Source organism: Brienomyrus brachyistius, chromosome 14 (genome assembly GCF_023856365.1).
Source record: "Brienomyrus brachyistius isolate T26 chromosome 14, BBRACH_0.4, whole genome shotgun sequence".
In the NCBI taxonomy this organism is placed as follows: domain Eukaryota; kingdom Metazoa; phylum Chordata; class Actinopteri; order Osteoglossiformes; family Mormyridae; genus Brienomyrus; species Brienomyrus brachyistius.
The window spans coordinates 11,460,948-11,486,059 of NC_064546.1; the positions used below are offsets into that span (position 1 = coordinate 11,460,948).

The window sequence follows — 25,112 nt, forward strand, 5'->3', positions numbered from 1 at the left end:
TTGAGCTTCCTTCCCGTCATCTCCGGCGACGGCGTATCTCTCCCCCCCCCAACCGGCTCGAGCCCGAAGGGGTGTGGCCACTCACCTCGCCGAACGCTCCACGGCCAATCACCTTGAGGATCTCAAAGTCATCCCTGCGAAGTCGCATCTGCTTAACTTTGGAGGCGAACGGCTTAGCTGGTGGGGAGAGAAGATAAGAGAAGATGGGGAGGAGCATCGTTAGACGTGCGCTTGGGACCGATTCACAGCGCGTGATGGCACACGAGACCTCACTACCAGAACATCCACTGTGCCGAACAGAAATACGACAACCATAGACAGAAACACTAATCCAGCATAATGAAAAGATGATAAGAGTTCTCTTCTATTCTGATCAAACAAAATAAATGCAGATTAAACTGGTCCAAGGTTCTGTCAGAAACAGGCATTGCCAGCATGGGGGGACATATTTTAGATAAACATTACATTATTAATTGAGCAGAAACTTCTATCCAAAGCGACATGCAGCATCAGAAAATCCCCAGGTGCTCTGGGGGCTAAGGGCCTTGCTGAAGGGCCCACCGGTGAAATCGCTGTGCTCTGGGGTTTGAACCACCGACCTTCCGATCATAGGCACAGAGTCCCAACTCACTCAGCTACACACCACACCCATGTACTTAGACTTGAACATGATGCCTACTAGGAACAAGTAATACCTTTTACTGGCTGCATGTGAGCCCACTTTGGTTGCCAGTGCAACATGCATTAAAATAAAGTTTCCTATGGTCTGTTTACACAGGCCAAAACCTTTAGACACTTGGTCCCCACAATGCAATATAAAAATGTACGTGTTTATAACACACACACAGATATGGTGAGAGCAAGTTCTCACGTCCTATGTCCACTGCCCCAGAGCAGTTGGGGTTGAGATCCATGCTCAAGAGCCCAACGATGGATTTGAACCAGCAACCTTCTGATCACCAGTCCTAATCCCCAGAGCCACAAACCACCTTGGACTGAATCATGAAGCAGTTTTACAGGGAAAAGGGAGACCTTATCCATTAACAGACAGGTTCTCTTAATGGTGTAGCCACAGTGAGTACCTTACGCTATCACCTAAAACGTCACTTATCAAACACAACCTCCCAAACCCCTCACCCCCCACCAATGCCAGTACTTTTTCCGGAAGTAACAGTCGCTGCTTTTGACAAGGAAAATTTAAAACTTCTTCATTTTCACTAAGGAAATTCTTAAAATTCCAGAAGCACTGGGGTACTAGCAGAAGGGAGTTGAAGGGCTGAAGACGGTCTGCACCGACGCTTTGGTTTGACACGGGTTTGACCTCCCTCAAAACCTGCTCCCAAAGTGCCTTTTAAAATAAACAAATCCATCCATGACAAACTGGTCCAACTATTTACACAGCAGCTTAAGGACACGAGCTGCAAGATTACTGGTGTGACGACACTGTAACAAAGGAATGCTTAGTTAGTATGGCTCCTAAACAACACCGGGCCACTTGCTCTGGACACTGCGTGGGTAAAAATGCTTTTCTCTGCAGTAACAGGGATCTGTGGGTGTTCAGTCAATAAATCCCCGGCATTAAGATCCTCCATTTGCAGCACCTCCTATCCGAACCAGTGACAACTCAGGGAAAAATATGCGAGTATGTCTGAGCCAATCTGGAAAAACACCAGAGACAAACCAACCGTGCGCCTGCTAGACACCCTCTTCCTCCGTGCGGTCGGACCAAAACGTGGAGTCTGAAGTGGCGCTTAGGACAGCAACTTTTCCGCCAGCAGAACAGCAGCCCTGTGTTCACGGCCGCAGCAAACAGACCGGAAGGACTCCAGTCCTGAAATTGGCTGCCGAGCGACACGTCGGGAATGGTGCTTATACAATTCATAGTATAGGTAAGAGGAAGGTACAGTCTGGATGGATGGATAGATGGATGGATGGATGGATGGATGGATGGATAGATAGAAAGAATGAGACAGACAGACAGCTAGTGTGGACGATAGATGGATAGCTAGACAGACAGACAGACAGACAGCTAGTGTGGACGATAGATGGATAGCTAGCTAGACAGACAGACAGCTAGTGTGGACGATAGATGGATAGCTAGCTAGACAGACAGACAGCTAGTGTGGACGATAGATGGATAGCTAGCTAGACAGACAGACAGCTAGTGTGGCCGATAGATGAATAGCTAGCTAGCTAGCTAAATGGAGGCGTTAGCTGCAAAATGGGCTGTATTACAAATAAACCCTCACCAGGTGACTGTAACAGACACACCCAGACTTTTTGCTGATGTAGCCTCAGGTCATTACATGACACGCGATTTGACGCGAGTAGAGCTGAGCCCAGCGTAGAAGACACCTGTTCAGTCCATCTCCAGGAGGGCGTTTGCTGAAGATATTAATGTTCTGTCAGCCGCGAACACGCGTGCGGATTCCTGGCCATGAATTACAAACTTAGGCTCCGGCTGTGTAGGAAGACGACCATGTGTCTGGTGTGATGCTCGCCGGCCCGTGGGGGTCTTTGGAGTGGTGAGGTACATGCTTGGGGGCGACATGTGGCTCGGTGGACTAAGTCTGTGTGCCTGTAAATCAGAAGGTTGCCGGTTCAAACCCAACCTCACCACGCCTTCGAGGACAGCTTACTCTACAAAGAGCCAGTTGATTGAGGCGTAAAGACAATTTCCCCACCGGGATCAATAAAAATATCAATCATTATAATTATTATGCTGTCGCTCCCTCAGCCAATGAGGAGCCTCACACCTTAGCAGGCAGAGCTCGCTGCACAAAGGCAGGCCTCATGCGTTTTCCGCCGTTACACGCACGCCATGCCTCGTCACACAATAGGTCTGTAGTCCCACACTTGTCTCATCTGGCAAAACATTCAGGTATGAGAAACATAGCAACTGTTGCCATGACGAGGCACAGATCAGGTTTCACATCACACCTTGCGTCCTATGCATTCAACGGACATACCAGGTAAAAGATCTGAAATGTTCTAGAACACATTCCAGGTAACGATCCCTGGAGCCATTTTGAAGGAAGTTTCAATTCTCTTTAACAAACACTGGCTTTTACTAACTAACAAACTGCTCTGCATCACACAGAACCCCACGACGGTCTCACATCTCCAGAGTGGTTTGATTCGCACCCCCGCTCTGGGTTAATCCACCTGATCTCTCCATATGAGTGCCATTCATTCCCCCTCCTGCATCAACAAAACAGAGATGCTTAGCAGAATCAGTGTTATTTAACTGCATGTATATCCTGCGTCAGACTGGCATCCCACCCAAGGCGTCGCCGAGTCTGTGCTGCTTGAAACGTCTCGATGCTCAGCCTGGTGCTCAAGTGAACCTACATGTTTCCTTGGTTGTTAAGTTACAACCCAAATTTAAAATTTAACTAAATTTATTTCTCAAAAAAATGAAGTATTAGTAAATTAAATGTACTGCAGGAACAGATGGACAATACCTTCACGCACTGTTTAAAAAAAAAATATATATATATATATATATATAAAAAAAATACATAATAATATTAATAATAATTCAAATTATTTTGTAACCATGCACTCCATGACCCAGTGAAAATGATCCTGTGACCCACTTTTTTCATGAAGACCCACGAGTTGTGTGGTTCTGGGTAAGACGTTATAGAATAAGGATGTTTTACGTGCTGAAGACACGTGATCTGAACACTGCATTGCCTGAAAACTTCCTCTGCAAACCTAAAAGGGCCCGAGTACCGGTTCATTGGAGCAAATGGACCAAAAAAAATGGATCGCAAGAATCGTTAATTTAATCGGAGGATTATTTAGTCACAAGAGCAGACCCATCGCAGGACGCCGAGGGAAGTCGCTAGGAACGGCTGCCATGAAAAACAGCCTGGAGAAACACTAAAGTGTGTGTGTGTGTGCGTGTGTGTATGTGTGTGTATATATATATATATATATATATATATATATATATATATATATATATATATATATATATATATATATATATATATATATATATATATATATATATATATATATATATATAAAAATTATTAATATAACTTAAAGTAAGTGTATATTCTGTCTGCATCATTTTCTTATGTTGCCATTTGTTATTGTCAGATGTTCTATATCTGAAGGGAGGTACGTTAGCAAGTATTTCATTGTACTTGTACAAATGACAAAGCTTTTGAATCCTACAAATCTGTAAAATAAAGATGTCAAAGAGTTAGCAGAAAGAAACAGTTACACGAGCGAATTAGTTTCACAAATTACTCCTACAAAAGAAATCTGACAAAGAAGCACGTTACGCCTCCCTCCCATTACAACGCGACGCCAGTCAAAGTGGTTAATTAGGCGACGGCAGAGATGAACAAAGGCTGGAACTGCACCTGTAGTTTGGGGGACGAGTTACAGCGAGGAGGAAGGAAGGAAGCTCATCACGGGAGCGGACGACACTCAGCAGGCGGGGGTCCTGCCCCGAGGGGAAACAAGGCCTATTGGCACCAGCAGGACATTTCGCCAAATAAGTACAGACACATGTCAGAGGTCAAGCTTGTGCGGTGGTTTGGCTTGCTGCAGTATTTTGAAATATCGGTGACAAAAGGAGCTATTCTGCAATATTTATTTTAATCGGCAAGATTTCAAAATACCAAAACAGCACTGCTTTTGAGAATACCGTCAACATACCGCATACCACAGTATAATGCTTGACTGGTATGAACAATTAGATACAAATCAATTTCTTAAACCCCTTGATTACCCGGCCCTCCAGGACCGGTCCTAGCTGACGAGGCACCCTGAGGGACCGCTACCGTTGCTCCATTTGTCAGCGCCGAAGCAAAATCGACTGGCACGCCAGCAGACTCCGAAGTTGCCACCTTAGGCGTATGTTACCTATACCAGTCTTTCTCAACCCAATCCTCGGGGAACTCCGGACAGTCCACATTTTTGCTTCCTCTGATCTCCCAGCACACCTGTGCCAGGTATTCCATGTTCCTGATTGGCTAGGAGATGCAAAAACATGGGGAACACCGACCTGTAGGACTAATTGGGCCTGCAGCAATCTGTAGAGAGATTCTTTACAGAGAACGCAGGTCACGTAGTTCATGGAAATTAGAGAAGTACACAGACCTCAGAGGCATCTCATAGCTAACATGGCTCCAATTCGGTTACATTTGTTTACCTATAGCATTACTAATGATTAGTTGTTTCATTGACGATTAGATCCATCCATCCATCCATCAAAGTCATCGCACAGCACAGACGGGGAGGTGACTCATGTGCTGCCCCTGCAGCCTCACACCTCCGGGGTTATGGGCTGGATTCCTCGCTCCGCTCTGCGGGTGTAAGCGCTCAGCACGAAGGTGCCGCCCATGTGGACTGGAGTGCCCTAAAAAGCCCTCTGGGCAGCCACAGACCCAGGAGGTGTGCGGCTCCCTTTACGCTCCAAGAGCACTCAAGAGAAAGAAAAACAAGTCAACGGTCTTTAATTATTAAAGATAAACCTGCAAATAAACTGCACCTGGAAGAAAGTCAGAAGTGCAGGAGCAGAGGAAGTGATTCCTAAGGCAGGTGGTAGATTAGGTGGGGTGAAAACTCCTGCCTGTCACTCGGCACAAAGAGCGAGGGGGTCAACCCCAAAGCCCTGGACAATTTTACAATCAGGCCTTATCAGTGAGAGGGGAAAAAAAATGAATGCGTGTTCCATTGTGAAGAATCCCTTCTCATAGACATGCAAATCAACCACTCCACATTACTTTATTATCAGTAACAAGAAATGCAAAGCAACCACTCTGCGTAACTTTATCATCAGTAACTATCATCAGTAACCAGACAAACACTGACAGCACATGCCAAATCCACACAGGAACAGAACTGACCCGAACTGAACCCAGAGTGCTGGAGGTGTGACTCCACAACACTTGCATTGTATATCAAAACTGAGTTATGACCAAAACTGGGTCTCATAAGCTCTGTTTTATCTCAAGGCAAAATATCTTAATTCAACTGGGTTTGGTCTTTAAGAAAACACCATCAGTTACCTACCTACTACACACATGGCTGGCCAGTCAGAAAACAGGAAACGCAGTTTCTGGGTTTTGCCTTTGTGGGACAGACTGGATCCACTGCCCATTACACCTCGTAGAATAAAAACAAACATTGCGGAAGCACCACTTAACACGGCCAAACGCCAAACCCAAAAAAGGCTATTTTCACGCAAACTGCAGCCAAAGCAGCCCTTAGCCGTACCTGGTGTAAACAAAGCCTTCACAGGAACCCAGACACAGAGTCACCCAGCAAGTGTACTGCCTTTTGGGATAAACAGCCTGGGGGGGGGGCATGCCAAACTACACGGAGTGACAGACATAAAGACAGAAGGCACAAGTAGTTACCGATTTCTCATGTTAGCAAACCGTTTGCTAAGTAAACACATCACATGATAGTCCCACCCCACCCACCAGGCTCAAGTGGGCGATATACCAAGCAGCACGGCCGGCCGAGTCCGCCAGCGAGGCACAGGAACACCAGGATGAGGCCAAACTCAATATTTATAGGCTGGAAGGAGCTGGACAAACTTCTCGTTTCTGGAAAGAAAAACGAGTCCCAGCTATGTGCTGACAAGAGAAATCCCCCCCCCCATCTCCCACAGGTGGGACCACACACACACACACACACACACACACACACACACACACACACACACACACACACACACACACACACACACACACACACACAGAATCCAGGCCCAAACACTGGCCATCTAGTTGATGTATTTCAAGCTTAAATAGCGTTGATTGTGATCCTGTGTGCTGTCGTGCGTTTCCCCAAAGTTCTGTGGTCCTGTAGTTCCATAAGTAAAACATTACAGCAACAACACAAAGGTCATGGGTTCGAGTTCCAGGAAGTACACATATACTGTAACCTTTTCCTCTACTTTAAGCTGCATTGTATGAAAGCATCAGATAAACAATAAAACGTAAATGAAAAGGCTCCACTGGATTAGCTTTTGAGAAGGCAGAGCACTACACACTGCAGAACAGTGCTGAAGAAACTGGCATCTATACCCACATCTACCATTTTCCAACACTGTGTTTTTAACATAATCACTGCAAGCTATATTAGGAAGGGGGGTCACTGCCACCATCTAATTAAAAAATCTGCACAAAAGATTACAAAACTCAGTACACAAAAATAAACAAACAACCATATAGCATAAGGAAAGCTGTACGGCTCGAGCCAGACTTCAGATACGAAGAAAATATGCAAAGGCGACGATGCACAATGGTCAAACTGCATGACCCGCTGGAGATCATGGATGTTGTACCCCACAGTGAGTACTGAACCTATGTGCAACGGACGTCACCCAGTGCAGTGCCTCAGAAATTATAGACAGCTGTGCAAATACAGCTGCGTGTACAGAAATCGTGCAGCACGCGCATGAAAACCAAAAGCAAAATCAAAGGTTTCCTGAAATACAGCTGCAAACATTCGTTCTTCTCCCATGTACCCAAAAACAAAACCCAACGGTTCAAGCATGTGACAGGCAACTTAGAGGGGGCAGTGCTGGGGCCGTTTCTACCGACACCCTGAGTGGCAGCTAGGAATCGCATGCATTCCAAGGGGGGGGGGGGGGGCAAAACTGCGATGTGCTGCATGCAAACAATCACAAACACGCACGCACACGCACACAATGAAGGCTAAAAACTGAGAGACGCGAGGTTCCGTTTCTGTCAAGCTAAGTGTTATGCCATGCGATCTATGCTCTTCATAACACCAAGAACGCTGGTGCCAGACGTGGCAGTTCCAGCTTCACAGAACCAGCCTCCCCCCTGGGATTCTCATGCACTACAGCGTCTAGAGTTTACAGAGAGCGCTGCGATAAACAGAGCCACCCAATCAGCAGGCATTCTGTGGCTGAAACACCTTGTTAAGAGGAGAGAGGGGTCAGGAGATCACAGCCGAAGCGAGCAGGATGGCCGCAAGGGCAAAACAACAGCTCAGTGCGACAGTGGTGTGCAGACAGGCTTCTCTGAATGCAGATCCCATCTACCTTTAAAAGGGGGTGGTGCCCAGGGTTACATTCGTGGTGAGGGTATTGGAATATGAAAACAGAATAAATACCCCAAAAATGTAAAACGTCATATACAGACTGTTAAATATCATAGTTAAAACACTAAACAAGATACTTGAGATTAGCTTTTGTTGAAGTCTAGAAAACTGCAGGTGATGTTTGGTCGCGGCGTGTGTGAACAGTCAGGACGCGTCAGTATCTTCCCGATGTATTAATCGGCCGCCGGGGCACTTAGCCGGTCTGGAGCGGCGACTGAGGGAAGCTTTGGCCCCGTGACTCCTGCCCTCGACGTCTCACTCGGACGGAGTTTGCAGATAAACCATCACAGCCGCAGGGAAGCAGACGGACTACAAAGCTGACAAGCAGGACGGTGAGTCTGTCGGGCCAGCAGACCCTGGGTGAGACTGCAGGACGGCCGTCCCATCGCGGCCTCTAGCTCCTATCAAAGCGGCGATCAGAAGGCAGAAGGCTGACTGCTACATACCTGTCATACAAGGTGCTCACAATGGCAATCAGTGCCCAAACCCCCCCCCCCCCCCCCTCCACTGTCATTAAAGAGCCAGCGATGGAAAGAAAAACAAGATGGAACAGACGAAGTAAGCATGAGAGGGGTGAATAATTCATGTATGCGCTTCCATGGAATCTCGCTCCGGGCTCAGTGGGACCAGGAAACCATTTTGGGAAGCGCTACGTTCCCGACGCGCATCGGCCCCAAACACACAGCACATGAAACCCGACAGCTGTAATTAATCCCGCTCCGAAGCTACTGGAGAGAAATTAAAAGTGTACAGTGGAAATACGCCCATTGGAAGCTCTTTGGTACAATATTGATCGGAAATTTGCCCGTTTTCCAGATAACAAACGGTAATGAAATCGCACACGTGAACTCACATCGATACCGACCCCCCCACCTCTGAGATTAGGCCGACGTCTTTAGCACGATACTTAGGGGAGTCAAAGCAGACTTGCTGGAAGGCGCGAATATGCTAATACCATATTTTGCAAATCACAACTATTCTATTACCATAAATTATAATAATAACTCAAAGAGCTATAATTGAAGTTGTTACTTGAAGTATCAGTACAGCGAGAAGCGGAATAAAATGTCACTTCAGTGTCATGACCGACTGCAGCAGACACCTTATCAATAAGATCAGTTAGGTCTTTAGATGTCACTGCATTTCACTGCAGCATGCAAAGCACCCCCATGTTCTTTAAGGAGGAGCGACAAAAACGAAAAGCAGCCAATTAGAGCAAATTCACAGAAGCACAATGCTAACTTCACGCTAATGCTAATCAAGCCAAGTATCACTTAGCCAATGCTAGCAATCGCTCAGCTAATACAGCGACCAGCACCTACATCAAAGTCCTACCCGTCTAAGAGAGCCTGCTGCCCCCCCCAGCCCCCCCCCCAGCATACACCATAGTCTCTACACATAGGGGTACCATGACAGCATTACGGCCCAGACCATCTGAAGGCTGGACAGACTCCACACTATAAAAGTAACCCCACAGCTCCTTCCCCACCTGACCTTGGAATAGACCACAAAGGCGAGGCAGACGGCAAAGTGCCGCCGTCCACAAAGAGGGGGAAATCCGGGGTTAGTGGTCTACGGATTTCAAAAGAAACAAATCCACAGGAAGAGCAGCATTTTATACCGGCGTCAGATTCGCCTCGGCATACGGAGCCGTCTATTGGTCACGCCCTCTCAATCCCACTGCAAACCTCCAACTGGGATTAAAACTTAATCCAATATCCAGGACACTGAGGTCCCCCGAAAAGGCTGCCTGATAGGGGCGGGGTGTGGCCCCCAGGTCAGAAAACTGATCAGGAAGTTACTGTTTCAAATCTGTTAGGCCCTTAACCGCTGGTTGCTTTAGGGACATTCGCTGATCCCGCTTTATCAGAAAAAAGTGCTTCAGTCTGGAGAGAGAAAGTGGCAGCTAAATGAACAACGGGCTAAAAATCCCATTTTAATCAGTGACAAGTCGTTTTAATTAAATTTAAAAACCCAAATTATCAGTAAAATGAAAATACATGCATGCATACATACATAAACACACAGCTCTTCTACATGCACACTGTAAATCCAGCACAGGGTTGTGGTGGAAGAGTAACTGCATGCATATGAAATTCAATGTAATAAATGGTTCTCTGCCTGCCGAGCACTTTTCCACTCAAATTGAAGCTAATTTATTTAATCCAGGCTCAAACCACTTTTGCTAACAGGTGGCCTTAAATCCTGCATGACGTGGACCTGGAACACCGGCTACATGCTGAATCGAGGCAACCCAAGACCGGGAAACGTACAGTCCGGCCGCAGATGACCTCGACGCGGCAGGACACGCTATTCATGAAACGGCACCGTATTTTAAAAATGTGTGGGTTGGCAAAGACTCAAGCACATTTGCAGGAAGTGAAATTCGCTTACAAATATTCCTGTCCACCCATCCAGCCTCCCAACCATTTATCCAGTATAGGACTGCAGGTAGGCTGGGGGGGGGTTGGATCCTCTCCCAGGCAGCACAGAGCAGGGGAACACACACAGACTGCATTCATTCCAGACCTGTTCACCAAACTGTATATCTTTGGATTACAGCGGTAAACCAGGATACCCAAAGGAAATTAGGAAAAACATGGCAACTACACACACACACACACACACACACACACACACACACACACACACACACACACAAATATCAATCAAGGATTTTAACACATTAAATTTATTTCTGCATTGTGTCCGGTGCTTCCTCTGAGAGTCCCCAGGTCCCCACAAACAGACAGACACATGGATGGATGGATGGATGGAAAAGTCATCTAGGTCTACCACATAAAATACATGCAAAAATTAAACCCTCTCTGAAGAGGTGGAACGTTTCACGAAGATCCGAGTGGGCCAGCCAAAAAAAAGCGAGACCACAGCCACCTTGGGGGGAAACCCGACTATCTCAGAATGGACCATAATTCTCAGAAAGCATGCAGAATCGGGTGCGTCTAAATGCCCTGGCTCTGCTTTCACAGCCTCAATTATTCAACAGCCTATGGGGGGAAATTCTAAAGCTGCGATAATTATCCACAAAAAGAGAGGGTGAGACACAAGCCAAAGAAAAGAAAAATTGTAAGGGGCGGAGAGGCGGTTATGGGGGCCGAGGTCTCTGCGGACGTGTTTGCGGTGCGTATCGGCTACGGGGGACTCAGACACGCTCTCAAATAACCCAAGAAAGCCTTCGCATGCGGTTACTCCACTGTAAGAACACCTTCCACAAGCAAGCAGAATTTAAAACATCGCATTTCCGACATCCTCACCATTATCGCAATTTCATAATGATCTACCTATAGCACACTTACACTACTCAGGTGGCAATATAACAAGTGACATCACGCTACATTTGGACGGCAATAATAGCTTAAAAGCAAAACAGGAAGCCGAAAGTGTTAAAGCGCTTGTAAACAGACACATTGTAACAATGCACTGCCGATTTTTTTTAAATATTATACTGAGCAGATACAAACGGAGTCTCCAGTTTGCCGTGCTGGATGGCAAAAACAGCCTTTAAAACGTTCAGAATGTAACATTCCCAGTGATTGAAGTCAGCTATAAACTGGCAGGACCTATTTTGTGCCAGGTCCTCTTCCATATCCTCTCTGGGTTTATCATTTTCTAAAAAAATAATAAGGGAAAGAGTACATATGTATTACTGGAATGTCAGAAACCATAATACAAATAACAGGTTGCCAGTTAAACTTAGTTATTAGAAAGTTAATGCAGAAGAAATTCTAGTAAGATAGACTAAAAGCCTTAAACGGTTCCACTGGAAGAGGTCTGGAGGACTGAAATGCTGACTAATTCATTTTTAAGCGCTTCGGTGACGCATATTCATTTATACAACTGGATATTTCCCTATAGCGACTGACGGTATGCGACCTGCACATTAGCATTTCACGTATTCAGCCGACGTTTTTTTCCAAAGCAATGTACAATTGACAAGGCAGAGTCAGCCAGTGTCCCTGGACGCAATAAGGGCTAAGGGCCTTCCTCAGGTGCCCAATGGTGACATCGCTCTGCCGACAATGGGATTTGAACCAACAACCTTCCAATCACATGCACAGCATCCACACAGGGAGCCACAGCCTTTGGAGTACATGCAACTGTCTTTGACTGAAAGCAGCTAGCCTGGCACATGCAGAGCAGCGTGTCAGAGACGATGCCCTTTGGCCACTGTGGGTCAGCAGTATGTCATGTGGGATCCCTCATATTAAAACCTGAATAGGGAACAAAAATTTAGGCAAAGAGACTTAAATAAAACCAGACCACTGCAAGGTCTGCGGTGGCTTACAGTCACCATGTGCCAGCTCGTATTAATGATGGACTTTTGCTGGGCAAAATTCCACAAACTGACTCCATCTGGTTTTATAAAAAAGTAAATTTAAAGACCCAGAAATCAAAGCAGGAAACCAGATACCATCTGATTAGGGTTAGGGTGTAGATTTGAGTATAAACAAGCGGGGTGTCCGTACCAATATTGTGGGGGTACCGTGTGTGTGTGTGTGTGTGTGTGTGTGTGTGTGCGCTTAAGGGGGTTGGAATTAGGTGTGGGCCAAATCAGCCCTGATGGTGAAACCAAACCTACACCTTTATGATTAGGTCAGTTGATTAGATCTCATACTGGGCAACTTTTCTGGTTACGAGTTAAAGCTTTAAAGTCAATCTACATTTCAAGGTTCTTCATAATAGAACCCTCACCTTGTATAACAAAATTCTACAGCTGCTGGATTCTAAGATAGTAATAAACAAGTATTGACACACTGCACCATCTGGGCCCTGAGGCTCTTGCACGGAATGACCCAGAGACGCGAGTGCATCCATTAAGTCGTGCACACACAGAGTGCCGAGTTACGGGCTGCGCTGGGATGCCGTGGAGGTACCACAGACAGATGATCGGCCATGTCTGACCTACAGCTTCCTGGTGTAGGTGATGGGGGCAGCAGTGGGGAGAGAACGACCCAAGACGCAACTGTAAATATGCAGTCTCCAAAAGATGGGGGACGGAGAGAGGGATTCGGATACAGAGTTCCTCCCACACGGAACGCTACTCACACCCAACAAAGCAATAAACCTGCAGATACACTAACAAGGGCTCGTTCCCGGGACCCAGACACGGCCCTTGTCCAGATCCTGCACACCGAAACCCAAACGAAGAGGAACCTTCAGCATACAAAGTCACGTGACGTGATGTTTCCAAAGAGACACACATGGCTGCCGATGAAGAACCAGAGCAGAGGACTGAGACTGTCGGCAGCCAAATCTTTATGGAAACATAAAAAGTTTTCTTAACTAGGAAGGGGTTTGGGGGCTTGAATCCCACCCTGGCTGCTTGCACATGTTCCTCTGGGTTTTCTGGCTTCTTACTGCAGTCCCAGAGCATGCAGCTAGGCCCTGCTATCCTTAGTACTGTAACACAGCAACAATAGTGCGCTTACTGCCCTATTAGACCAAAAAGGCCCCACATCTGCTCAGTCTGTCCCATCCATACACAGCCCTTACCACAACCGGACCAGTTTCTTCAGGCTACCAGAGGAAACTCACAGAAATGTGGAGAATGCGTGAACTACTCTCTCTCACACACTCACACACACAGCCAGGATGAGAACCAAAGCTACAGTTCTGAAAGGTTCCAGGCTAAAATGTTGAACAGCGAACCAAGCTGACAGACCATACAGAGGTTCTCAAAGGTACTCAGTGAAGAGAAAAGGAGCAGATACCAAACACTGAATGAAAGCAGGAGAATTCAGGTACTAGACATGAAATACTATGCTTGCCATTTGAGTACGAGTACAGAGCACAGGTACTTCGGAAAGGTTCCGTTTTCACATATCCCATCATGCTCATTAGAAATTAATCATGGATATATACATACATACACACACATACATGAAAGCACTAGTTCCTTTTTTTTCCTTGCTAGCTTGATGCTATTTCACAGAAATTATGCTTTATTCGCTATTTGCACCAGTAATGCTTCTTTTTGTAGTTGGGATCACATTGCAGGGTCTGGTCATTAGTCTAGCACCCATGGAACACTCTTCAGCAATTTTAGGACCTTGCTCTAGGACCCATGTAACTACATTTCTAAGAACGGGATATGAACCGGCAACCTTCTGATCACGGGATATGAACCGGCAACCTTCTGATCACAGACTCAGAGGCCTAACCGGCGGAGCCACACAGCACCCTGCCCATACTGCTACTCTTACACTGTCGCCATGAGAAACCTCCTGTATGAGGGTGAGGACCTGAATGAGGACCTGATTGAGGAGTCCCCATGAGCTTTACTCTTCTGGGGTTAGGCGCAATCAGCAGTCTCTGCTCAGCTCCTCAGAGGTGTACAGTCCTTCATGGACCCATGATCACACATTTCCCTGGAGCCAGAAAGGACCTCAGGATCTGGGCCTTAATTACCGAAAAAGACATGCTACTGCGCAGTAGGAATACGATCCAATCATATCGAACACCAGGGGTCCCACAAGTCCCCCCCCCTCCTTTCACACAGTGAGATTTTGCCACGTCCTACATGTACAATTTTGGGCCAAATGGGACACCATAAAAAACCAATTATAAGCAGTAACTGTCAAATAAGTGGATTTTTGGTCTCATTTGTACAAACCAATTTACATAGACAATCTGATTGGTCCCAAGCTCCTCTGCTCACAAAGACTCATTAGTCAACCGTACAGGATCTCTCCATCATTCCAAATTTTAATAAACACCAATGACTTCACAAACTGCTGCGCTGTTGATCAAGATTTTGATATTAGTCCCCTGGCCCCATCCAATGACAATTTCCAGATTAATCTACCAAGACAAAGTAGGAAAAGGCTAATCAGCTTCCATATGTTCCGAGCAGACCGAGTCAGCCCTCTACAGCCCTCTACACTTGGCAAATCTGTAAAATACAGGAAGAGATAACGAAACCGTGAGCCTTAACTTATGCTCTCGCAGTGCTGCTGTTGCACGATACAGAAGAGAGAAAAATATAATTCCCTGCTACGGAGGATTAGGGATGAACTTCAGGAGACACACCAGCGGCAGTGAGAGGTGCAGCCTTACAACTCAATGCCTCACTTAATTATACACAGGAGTTTGAGTGAATCGTGTGGATTTTAATCCATCCATCCATCTATCTATAGCGGCTTATGCAGGATAGGGTCGTGAAGGGCCAGACGACCGCAGCAGGACGAACATGGGGTGTCCAGCATGACTATTTTATATGCCTTTCAAGCTTTATCACACACACACACACACACACACACACACACACACACACACACACACACACACACACACACACACACACACACACACACACACACACACACACACACACACACACACACACACACACACACACACTGTACTAGGGCTGGGCAATTGATCGACTTTTCATTTCAATTACAGTTTTTTGCTTCCAAAGAATGTGAAAACAAAACTGAGATCAGAAGATTATTGTGTCGCATTTGGTTTTGCAGGGATGCTCCCGTTTTGTCTTTTCGTGTTACAAATCTAGCGCACCCACCTTCCAGTCCCCTTTCGTTTGTTTCTCAGCTGAATAAAATTCAGGGAGTTCAAGGAAATCCACTGCTGAAAAAGTCAATGAATGCGCGAGATCTCCCAAATCAACGAGTAATCGTGTTAAATAATCGTGAATTAAATATTGACCAGAATAATCGTGATTATGGCTTTTGCCATAATCGACCAGCCCTATACTGTACCACTGCTGCATTTTCACCTGCTTCCTGCATTGTGCCTCACAAGAAGAAAATCAAACTAGCGTAACAAAGATAAAAATAAACTAATAAAAACAACAATAAAACTACAAAACGGACAAAAAAAAATATCGAGCAGCATATCAGTAATGAAAGTGCAATGACAGTTTGTAAAAGTGCATAAGAAAATGAGTTGTTAGCCTTGGGAGTCCTCAGTGTTTTCAGACTGCAGGGTTGTTTGAGACAAATGGAAAGTTTTAAAAGTCTAGTTGCACAATAATGTCACCAGGAGCTGACGGGGAACCCGGCATGAGAAAACGAGGTGATGTGCAGACTGGAATGCAAGGGCTTCAGAAAGGTAAACAGAAGCAGACAGACCACATTCTCAGTCCCTACAGGCACGTTATCTAACCCCAGCAGTCAGGAAACCGGACAGGAGGGTCTCCGCCCCCCAGGCAAGGCCCACCCCTGGCCAGGCTGCATTGAGACTCCTGTTAACGGTCCCCAAAACCTCCGCTGGCGTGACACAGAGCCGTCCCACGTGCATCACCTTTCAAATTATGCTAGAATGCAAAGCGCAGCACCAGCCCCTTTTGCAGAGAGGATAAGGCCGAGGGAACGTAGGATGGAAACCTGCACTTTCCATGCGAATCAGGGGAGCAAGAACAAGAATCAACTACAGGACATACAGGCATACACAGAGCGGCACGCCAATAAGACACAATCCGAAACACACACTTCCTAGGCTAGTAAATCAAATGCTGCAGAGCATTTCTTATTACGTCTTTTAATGGGCAATCGGATTTTCTCCATATACAGACGCTCCATGCCTTACGACAGTCCGACTTGCGGTATTTCGGCTTTGATGATGCACACCCAGTAGTCAGACCTCACATTTTGACCTGTCCCCAAGCTTGCAATATGCGGCAGGATACTTCCCACTGAAGCTTATAGCGAACGCAAGAGTAAACATCTCAGTAGTTATTTATTATCTCATACCCATATTGGACTTGCGTCTTTCCACTTACGATGGATTCATCGGAGCGTAACCCCATTGTAAGTCAAGGAGCACCTGTATAATTACGACACGCGGCACAATTCCTGCACCGGTGATCCTGAACCATGAGGTCACATGCAGGCGGCAGACCGTCTCTCTCACACACACACACACACACACACACACACACACACACACACACAAACACACACACAAACACACACACACACCCCACCAGGCTCACATCAGTCATCTCAGCCTGCCCCGTCGAGGCTCTTAACACGAGATGCATCCTGACGCAAAGCGTGACCTCATCCGCGTGGAGCGTGCTCAGGTCTGCTGCTCGGAATAACCACAAGGCCGGCCGGGGACAATGACCCGGGGTCATGCTGAGGTCATGCTGGGGTCACGCCCGGACACCCGGCAGCAGGAGCAGTCGCCACACCGGACGGTATGTCTGCACTGCCTCATGGACAGTACTGGGGATTCAGATAATAAATCTAGGCAATTTGAAGACGGTACAGAAGGGCTTCACTGTCACACCAACTGTAAACAGCAACACGGCATAAATAATAATGTTCCCCAGGACCACAGTGCTCAGGGCTGGATCCCCCACCATTAATTTTGCATTTGTAGGATTTTTACGTAAACAAAAAAATAAATAATCTGAGGACAGACCAAAAAACATTGAGAGAACCAGATTGTAGAGGAGGTGGGCCAAGCAACTAGAGGACACAGGACAAAGACATCTGATTGGTTGGACCCACCTCCTCTACAATCTGATTGGTTATCTTTTGGAACCAATCTTTTTTCATTCTGCCCTCAGAACATTTTACTAAACTCACATGAGCAAATTTTGCTGAAAGGGGATAGGAATGCATGGTGTCCCAGGATAACTTTTGCCAATTAATTTTGCTACCCCATCAGTCCACCCGGAAAATGCCCAGTATGCCAGATGTCCTGTCCAGGCCTGGTGGGGTTAGATACATGCATAAAATGCAAAGAGAGACAGGAGAAAGAACAAAAAAAAAACAAACATGGAACGCCAACATTAGCATACAATATAAAGAAACACTGCAGGAATGTTCAGAATTCAGACAATGATGGAAGGAGCACATAAATAGCCAGAAAAAATAAATATCAGAGCAATAAATCAAAATATGACATTGCAGCTCCCCTCATCTGACACCAGGTTTTCCTCCCAGTCACACCATCTAACACGAGAACACACCAGCGCACATGGCAATGTATCGAAAGTATGTAGGTGCCACATGTACGAACGCTGGGTAAACGTCACTTCCTGCATCCCAGAAACCCCATCGTGGCACCGTTCACGTTTGGATACATCAGAGACCGAAATGCTACACTGACCCCCCTCAGGTCTTCCCCTCAGGGCAGGATTCATCCTTCTCTGCAGAGCAGGAGGCCATCAGCGGGCAGACAGACACATAATATCCCAGACAAATATAACATCCCTCGCACATACGCACAAAGAGGCCTAAAGTCAGGACTCGCCCATCTGCTAAACGGGTCTATGGCCCCAAATCCTGGACCACGCGACTTCGTGCCAGAAGCCATTTCTGAAACCAGCAGTTAAATGAACAGCGAGCACCTACAGAAGAACACCCACCAAAGGGAAGCCCAAATTAAAATGCCCCAGATAGGACATTTTCTGATAAAACGTAGCTACGCCCTGTTCAGTGCAGAATTCATTTTATGGGTGAGGAGACGCGGTAAAATGTTCATTTTACCAAGATTACCGTTTTATCAGGGTTACGTTATACGTTATTTTTTTTGGATCATCATTAATATAAGCAGCCCCCGCCCTCTGCGCATACCTATCATTCACCTTCCATGCTTGTGTGGCTCTCCTCCAACCATCTCCCATAATGCACTGTGGTGGGCCAGCCGCCCTTCAGCAGACAATGTGCCTGGGGCAAACCTTCCCAGGACGGGCTCCCTGTCCACACGAGCATCACCATAGGGCCAAAGGATAAATGGATGGACAGAAACTATCAAATTTAGTAATATAAGAGACAATGCAAAGCAGCCAAAACTTTTGTTATAAATGTGAAACCTTCTGTTACATCAGAATCTACTGAATGCAAGAACAAAGTAGAAGTGGGAGTGAACTAGCAATTAAAACACAAAGGTAGCCGGTTTCAATGACATGACAGGAAAGAAGGAACGCTGTGTCATATTCAAGACGTCTCAGTTTACTGTTGATATAGACTAAAACTATGTTTGGCAGATGCTCACCCAATGTGTTAAATACACATGATCCAATTTTAAGTGATAAGTACAGCCTGCTCTACACTGCAGGGCTTTTCTACTCGTTTTCAAAATAAAATCTGCATTCTTGTATCTCTTATAAAAGGCATTTTTCCACATTCATTAACAAAACTGTTAGTGATGTGCAAATAAAACCAACATGAGTCACATGGAAAAAACAGCATTAGATTCAGGGGAAAGAAGTAACTTTAGTGTAAATGTCTCAACAATCTAGTAGCTAGAATTGTACGTTTAAACTGAAGACTGAAAATAAATCAACATTACTTTGCCGTTTTACCAGCGTGCCATTTAAAAAACAACCAGAATGCTGGCGTTTTATATCACAGCACAGAAGGACATACTGACTCTTTAAAGGCAGCAAACTCTCAACCTAAAAAGAAAAACGGAAACTCATTTTAAAGTAGCTGATGCAATAGTTTAAAACTGTGACAATGCGAGATTCTATTAGGTAACAGGATGTATCAAACCTGTGCAGGATGTTCTGTCAGTGATCAAGCATCACTGCAGCCTGACATGCATCGATCAAAGATTTCAGCAGAACAAATGCAACACGACACTGAATTCCAGTGCAGACTAACAGATTGCTGGGGCAGAGGGAAACACTGATTAATGACATGCGTCATAATGACACTTTTGACAGTTTAAAAAAAAAAAATTTTTATTTAGAACTGCAATCAAAAAAGAGCATAATATAAATTAGACGCTCCTCTACTTACGAAGTTTCAGACATACGAATGAAGAGGACCGTAAGTCCAAATTTTGTTCACTGGGCTCCCGTTTCCTGTCCGCAACATAAATTTTTTTTCTACATGCCAATTCCGCCTAGTACGACTTCTGCCTGCAACTCCCTGCGCGCAGCAGCGTACTCCCAGCATCCTAGTTCTTTGTACTTACGTATGCCTTTAAAATAATGCTGAATAATGACTTACGAACATTTCAAGTTACAAACGGCCGATCGAAACGTATCTCATTCGTAAGTAGAGGATTGTCTGTATTAAATTTTACTGCCTTGATTTCATTCCAATGTACCATGTTTACCTTACTGGATGCATTGCTTACTGCCAACAGCGCAACTGTTGCTTGAGAAATATTTTTGGCTAAACAAACTAAATACCCAAGTCAAGTGATTTTACAGACAGACTATGTAAACCCTGAAGATCCACTGAGGATGTCTCAAAAAGATTCCTCGAACTTAGTTCCCCGGATCCGATTTGAACAGGCTGAAGGACATCAATGAGGCGCCGTGTCATTGGCCAGTTTCAGTACCCTGTCCCAGGCCATCATCCAATGACCAGATTCATACCAACCAAGCCGATCAACATTAAAGCAGCTACAGGCTGACGCTTCCCTTTTAACTAACTAACTTCACAGCTTCACATCATAGTGAGGAATCAGTTAATTAAGTGCTATTCAGCAATTTGACATACATTTTTATCAGCACTATGTTGAAAGGGGATGTGACTCAGATGGTTATTGCTTGCCCCCCCCGAAAAATGCTCTAAGGACACCAAAAAGATGGCTGACCCTGCTCTCGAACCTCAAGCTTTGCCCTCACCTGTGTGTGTGTGTCTCAAAGGAGACCACGATGGAGTACAGGTCTGAAAAAGGCAATCCAGCGTACCTGTTCTCACACGTGGGCAGATAGAGCATCATTTCATTTTAGCGCGGAAAAATACACAGAATGCAACTGAGTCCTCAGGCCACAAACGGCATCCAACGACAGGCGTGACTAATTCAAAGATGAATGGGTGTCGCTATTGTAGTGCAGGTATCATAGAGATGGATGTCGCACGGCAAGCGGTCTAATGCACCCGCCCCTATTCCAGTTCCTTTATGGGCCCTGCAAAGCACCTTGAGGAACCGGCCACCCTCACCCTGCCAGTTCAGCTTACGGTGCCAAACCCCCACCCCACCCTGTCTCGACCTTGCAACCCATGCAAAGCGTATCGAGTCACATCAGCCCCCCCCCGTGATGTGCAGTGCAGGCAGACAGACCTGCAGAATTCAATACAACCATCAGCTCGGACACCACCAAAGAAATGACAAAGTTCAATTCTGTAAGACTTCAGCAAAATACAACATAAAAAAATACAAGCATGGAATTCTGCCCCAGGACAGCAAGGTGTAAGTGACAAAATACAGTAATAAGAGTACTTATTAAAAGCTGTAGATTCAAGTCAAGCCACAGATAAAGTGCTCACCTGTCTGGGAAACTTCTAGGATATAAGTGACTGATGCAATTACAGTGGAGAAGCAGAGCAGGGAACTTTCCATGTCCCTTTAAAGACTGCAGGGCATCCAGGCTTACATTTCAAATTAACCATGGAAATGACTCAATTAAGTCAGACTGAAAAGAAGCGAAAAGACCTCGAGGATGTGAACAGACAAAGATGAGACCAGTTTTTTGGCTAAACTGTGTTCAGGGGACAAATATTCCCCTGCTTTAACTCAAAAACAAACCACAGATCTAAAACAGGATTGAAGCCCACTATTTACAATAGTATGAGAGATGTAGGTCTTACACTACAGAGTACAGTCATGGTTCTAAAACAAAAATGTTGCATAAGTAACTCTAGTCTTTTAGCCTCTAAGCTAAAGATTGAACGCTTACATCACGAAAGAATAGGATCATCTGTGCATGCACAGACGACATGGCAGGAAAGTCATCGATAACCAGCGTCTACTGATGAAGACTGCAGATGAATGAATGCACAGTAGTGCCACACAAATTGGTACCTCACTCCTATTACAAGGAAAGCAACTCAAAAACTGGCCAAAAAGAACCGTACGATAGTTTGTTGTTCATGTAAAGCTCATTTATAATGGGATTATAAAACATTGGTCAGTTTAACCCCTTAACATTAAGAAGGCAGCTTGTGGCTCGGTGGGCTAAGCCTGTGTGCCTGTAATCAGAAGGTTGCCGGTTCAAACCCAGCTCCAGGATGTCTTTGGCTCCTTGAGCAAAGCCTTTAACCCCCAGCTCCCTGAGCACCGCTACAGGTGGCTGCCCTTCAGGGACAACTTATACTACAACAAGAGCAAGTTGAGGGAGACGTAAAAACAGTTTCCCCAAGGGAATCAATAAATTATCCAAAAAAATAGTAGAAATGTATCCACGTTACATTCAGCACAGTCCTCTGATGCTTTTACCTAAAATAACTTAGAGTAGAGGGAAAGTTTACCACTTGTTTGCACTTCTCAGGATTTGAACCCACGACCTTTGCGTTTTTACAGCAATGCTTTACCAGCTGAGCTACAGGAGCACAGATCTCTGGGAAATCACATAACTATACATGGAATCACAATCAACCATATTGCCTTTGGCTTGGAAGGCGTGTAATCAACTAGACATCCACCGTTCTGTGGTAGGTTGTCATTTATTTTCTCTTCCTTATGTAAAACACAGCCGAAGGAGATTTCCATCCTGTTCTTATTTTACCATCCAAGTTAATGTTGGTGCAAATGTCTGTGCACCAGGTCATCCGGTACCTGACACTCTACACTTCTTGGGACAAATTCGCTATAGTATGTATGTATGTATGTATGTATGGATACACGGTTATACTCCCAAGGGAAGCAGAATTATAGTACAGCCACTGTTGAAGTACTGGGTTGGTCTCAGTGCTCTAACATGATTTAGGATAGATGGCACACAACCATTTGTAAGATGAGCTAAAAAAAACAAAAAAAACAAAGCATGGCCGCCTGTGAACCTTCAGACGTACTAACCTATTAATCAAACTGCTGGATATTAACCAGAAAACTCACTAACGTGGCTAAGAATTTCTGATATCAGGTTAAACACTTGCTTTAATTAATAGATGCCATAGAAATACAGAAATAGATAATGGAATAATAGATAATAATCCATTATTTGCGCATAAGGAGACACTGTACTTGAAACATTTTCAGCGAATACAGTGCAGCTGAGTGGCAGTATGAGTTTGGGACAGGGGGGCCGCTTAAAGCCCGCGTTTCCAGGACGTGCATCGCACTCCGTCCTGCATGCAGGTAGGACGTCGCCAGCACCTGCATTAGCAAACACAAATCGACGTAAAAAAAAAATCAAGCAAGTGCCAAGGCGGCTGCGGACACGGCGCCCGCGTGCACGATATTATGCGACATGAACAGAAGGCGAGGAGGTAGCAGGCCAGCCCTGAGCGCTGACAGCCTTTCCCGTGGGGAATACATCAGCTGAAAAAGACGATCAACCAACACCCCCCCCCCCCCAAAAAAAATAAAATAAATAAATAAATTCATCCATGCCCAAAACCCATCCCCCCGCAGAAATACCAATATTGCCGGCCATATATATGATCACCGCCAAACCCCGTGATCACTACAGTGATCTCTAAAGAAGGTCATTTAGAAGACCCCCCCCCACCCCAAAGGAGGTGACTTAAGGTCCAAATCAACGAATTTTCCTGCACAAGGTGGAGGGGGGGTTTGCAATACAGCCTCCAGATTTTACGGTGCAACTGTTACCCCTGCACAGCATACGGCTTCGCCCCCCGGGGGAGGGACTGCAGCAGCCCCAGGATCCAAATACAAGCATTATACTTTTTAAGAACAATCTTACCCCAATGGAGGAAGTCGAGCACGTTTTTCTCCCTGCGAAGCGGCGAGTTGCTGCATTCATCGTAGAGGCAGAGAAGGACATCGAGGAGCGTCTCCACGCTGCAGCGCTGCCCGGCACACTGAGCCGGCCCGTCCAGCAGCAGCTGCTCCAGCTTCTTCAGGCGCACCTCTCCCGACATGGCTGCCAAACTTACGCAGGACACCTCCACTCTTTTAATGAGAAAAAATACGATCGAGGGGGGAAACACCCGGTCTAACGTCGAAACACGAAAAAGTGCATCTGGTTACCGCTCGGGACGCTTTCACGCCGGGCAACGACGCAGCCAAGCCCGCTACCCGACGCGGATCATGACGCCCCCAGTTTTAATCATAAGGCGTTAAAAAAGAATCAACTCTGCCAGCAAACTACATCTTCAGAAGCGGGATGGGGGGCAGGTTGCCAATCCGTCATTTTACCCATTAGAGTCTTAATTCCTGCTCCCCTTCGGACTGACCGGGGCTGGGGACACACAGACCCCGCTCCGGCCGGCCGCTTCACTCAACCCGGCCACGGCCTCTTATCCTTCCTTATATCTCCTCTTGATAAAGATCGCAAATGACAATCCGACCGTTTTGCTCCCTGCTAATCGCTTAAACCCCCCCAAACAGACACCGCAGGCTGGCGAGCAAAGCAGATCCGGGCTTCCACTATAACCATCACCCGCAGTGTTACAGCCCCGAAAGCCCCTCCTCTGACCAGCTGAGGAAACCTTTCCCCCTTTTTTTATAATCCCATTTTTAATTTCTGTCCATGCGCCAGGCTTTTCTTTAACAACGCAGAAGGGGAATATTGTCCTTTTTATGCACGGATTATAACGATCTGTTAGTTTTTTGTTTTTTTTTTTTTTTATCCCGAGCGCCTCCGCGCCGGACAGGGCAATGCCGATGCCGGTGCCGCCGGACCCTGGTGCGTCTCCCCACCGCCTCGCCGGCCTCCTCCGGTCTCACTTAAAGCTTCTGGTGGCAACAAGCGCAAAAAAATGAAAAAAAAAAAAAATCCCAGTTCAATATGGCGGCCGGCTGAGTGGCTGCTGCTCATTGCTGGGAATGCAGGGATACTGGTGGGATGGTTCCGCGTCTGAATGGGAATATGTGGGATTCACCTGAAACCCATCATACCAGACATGGTCGGAGTTATTATTAAGGAAAAAATAAATAATAATTGACGACTCGATTTTATTATAAGTTTTATTTCGTTCTCTTTTCAGATCAATACAAATAATTAGACAACATATTACGTTTGAATGTGATATGTTTATTCTTTTGCTGTTTTGGTCACGTCGTGGCCCTGTAGTTACAATCGCCAAAAGCTGCCGTGTAAATAGTTTAACCTTTATTTACATGCTACATACAGCTTAGTAAACCTT

General features: G+C 45.9%; 1 protein-coding gene across 6 annotated transcripts in view; it reads right to left on the minus strand.

Moving 5' to 3' along the window:
* Positions 1–24,799, minus strand: part of cdc42bpaa (CDC42 binding protein kinase alpha (DMPK-like) a) — a 68,553-nt gene extending 43,754 nt beyond the window's left edge. For 3 of the 6 annotated variants that reach the window (XM_048973980.1, XM_048973981.1, XM_048973978.1), the window contains exons 1-2: positions 23,708–24,798; positions 86–177 (exon numbers count right to left, since the gene is read on the minus strand). In XM_048973980.1, the coding sequence (XP_048829937.1) occupies positions 86–177; positions 23,708–23,885 (270 nt within the window). In that variant the 5' untranslated portion in view covers positions 23,886–24,798. Of the gene's footprint in view, positions 1–85; positions 178–23,707 lie in introns of all 6 variants that reach the window. The other 3 variants (XM_048973983.1, XM_048973982.1, XM_048973979.1) reach the window with 2 other exon arrangements.
* Between the last annotated feature and the right edge of the window lie 313 nt (positions 24,800–25,112).